The following is a 2,292-nucleotide window of genomic DNA, read 5'->3' as shown; positions in this document are numbered from 1 at the left end:
TCATACGAGAGTAATCATCGACTAATAACAAGAAAAAACGATTACCAGCAGGGGTAGGGGGTGAGATAGGTCCGCAAAGGTCTCCATGTATCAATTCTAATGCACCTTTAGCAATAAAATTTGAATGAACAGGGAATGGCTTACGTGATTGTTTAGACATGAGGCACCCGCTGCAAAGTTCTTTTGGTTGATTGAGTGAAGGCAGCCCACGCACCATATGATTGTTTGACATTAGTTGCATCGCCTTGAAGTTAACATGTCCGAGACGTGAATGCCACAGCCACGTATTTTCTTCTCCTTTTGTCAGCAAACACGTTTCTTTAATATCTTCAATATGGATCTTGTAGAGACGATTTGCAGAACGTCTCACGTGCATAAGAAGTCTTCCACAGCTATCATAGACATACAAACTGTCCCCGTTCAGTACCACCCTGTTTCCTTCTTCAGAGAGTTGACCCAGACTTATAATATTACTTTGCAACGTTGGTATATAATATACTCCATGTAAGACTCTAGTTTAACCATTCTTGCAGGCAATCCTGATTGTGCCTTTTCCTTCAATATTAACAAAAGATCTATCTCCAAACTTCACCCTGCCTTTCATTGTCTTGTCCAAACTCTCAAATTTTTCACGTCTCCCGGTCATGTGATTGCTTGCTCCGTTATCTAAATACCAAGTATCCTCTGTCACAGTTCTGGTTGAGTCAGCACCTTCAGATAGAAGTATCACTCCATCTACACTCTCCTCATATTTAACCATCAAGAGTGCAGGTTCATCGTCATGTGTCTGGGTTAAATTTGCTTCACCCCGTTGCAATCTGTTTCTCCTTGATTTTTTTACATTCAGCTGCGAAATGTCCATAGCCACCACAATTAAAGCACTTTACTTTACTCCTGTCAAACCTGCCATGACCACCTTGATTGTCCCTTTCTCTATGATCATTTCCAAACTGCTGACCGCTTCGACTGGATTTTTTCAACCATTCTTCATGTGTGAGCAAGAGCTTTCCTCCACTGTCACTCTCACGTTTCGACCATTCCTCCTCAGTCAATAAGAGTTGTTGTCCCTCCTTGCTATCCACTTGACCAGATATTCGTTCCTCATGTGCTTTTAGAGAACCGATTACCTCTTCAACTGACATTTTCTCGAGATCTCCAAATTGTTCGATAGCTGAAGCAATTTGCAGAAATTTCGATGGCACTGCCCTTAGCAATTTCTTTACAACATACTCTTCTCCAATTGTCTCTCCAAGTGCCCTGATATTCGCTACCAGACCATTTAATTTCATGCAGAAATCATCTAAATTCTCAGAATCTTTCATATTTAAAGACTCAAACTCAGATTTAAGAGTTTGAGCTTTAGCTTTCTTAACCTTCTCAGCACCCAACGAAACCGTCTTAATCGCCTCCCATGCTTCTTTTGCGATTTTCCGTTCTGCGAGTGTCAACAGCAAATCTTCTGAAATACCTTGATAAATCATGGCCAAAGCTCGTTTGTCTACCTTGTCGTCCACATTGGCCTTTGGGTCTTTAGGGTCAATTGCTTCCCACACGTTATGTGCTTGCATGAAAACTCTCATTTTCATCGCCCACGCAGTATAGTTAGTCTTTGTTAACATAGGATAACTCAGACCTAGCTGCCCCTGCCGTTCTTTACTCTTACTTGACTCTGCCATTCCGTTTGACACAGGGTACTAATTGGGATAAAATAGCTCTGATACCAGATGTAAGTACTAAATAATAATCTGAGATAACAAGTAAATGATACTCTGAATAAAACACTACAATTGGGATTAATAATGAAGAAGAGTACACAGCTTATTTAAAGAGACCAGCTGAAACGCAAACTCTTTCCACGAAGCCTACTGAAACGCAACAACCTTAATCTACTACTCCTACTACAATGCTTAGTTGATTTATTCAAACATAATAAAAACAGATAAACAGATGAAACATGTTTAGATAATATCCCCAACAGTGTTCTTTTATAAATTTAAGTTCTAAACATAATTATGGCAATAAATTAGTAATGCATGCTAAGATATCTTGATGTATATTAGTTTTGATATATGCATGTCATTGTTTTGTTGTTGCTGAGAGAAATATGTGTTTAAATGGCTTTTCTATGTGAAATTGATTGTTAATATAGTTATAAAGATATAAGGTTTGATTTCAAAGTATTAGGTTCTGTTTTCTTGCTAAATTCGTATAAAATTCATTACAGGTCGGAATGTTATGATTTCAGAGTCTCTAGAAAGATAATTCAATTCTCTACAACTTTGATTCTTTATG

The 2,292-nt window shown here is 38.3% G+C and overlaps 1 protein-coding gene across 1 annotated transcript; it reads right to left on the bottom strand.

Annotated features, from left to right (window-relative positions):
* Positions 1–803: 803 nt before the first annotated feature.
* On the bottom strand, positions 804–1,676 carry LOC141685564 (uncharacterized). The gene has a single exon (XM_074490658.1). It carries the CDS (start codon positions 1,674–1,676, stop codon positions 804–806), a length of 873 nt encoding a protein of 290 aa, XP_074346759.1.
* Between the last annotated feature and the right edge of the window lie 616 nt (positions 1,677–2,292).

Source organism: Apium graveolens, chromosome 9, assembly GCF_009905375.1.
Source record: "Apium graveolens cultivar Ventura chromosome 9, ASM990537v1, whole genome shotgun sequence".
Classification (NCBI taxonomy): Eukaryota; Viridiplantae; Streptophyta; class Magnoliopsida; order Apiales; family Apiaceae; genus Apium; species Apium graveolens.
Note: the sequence above shows the minus strand (reverse complement) of the source record. Positions and strands in the feature narration are given on the sequence as shown.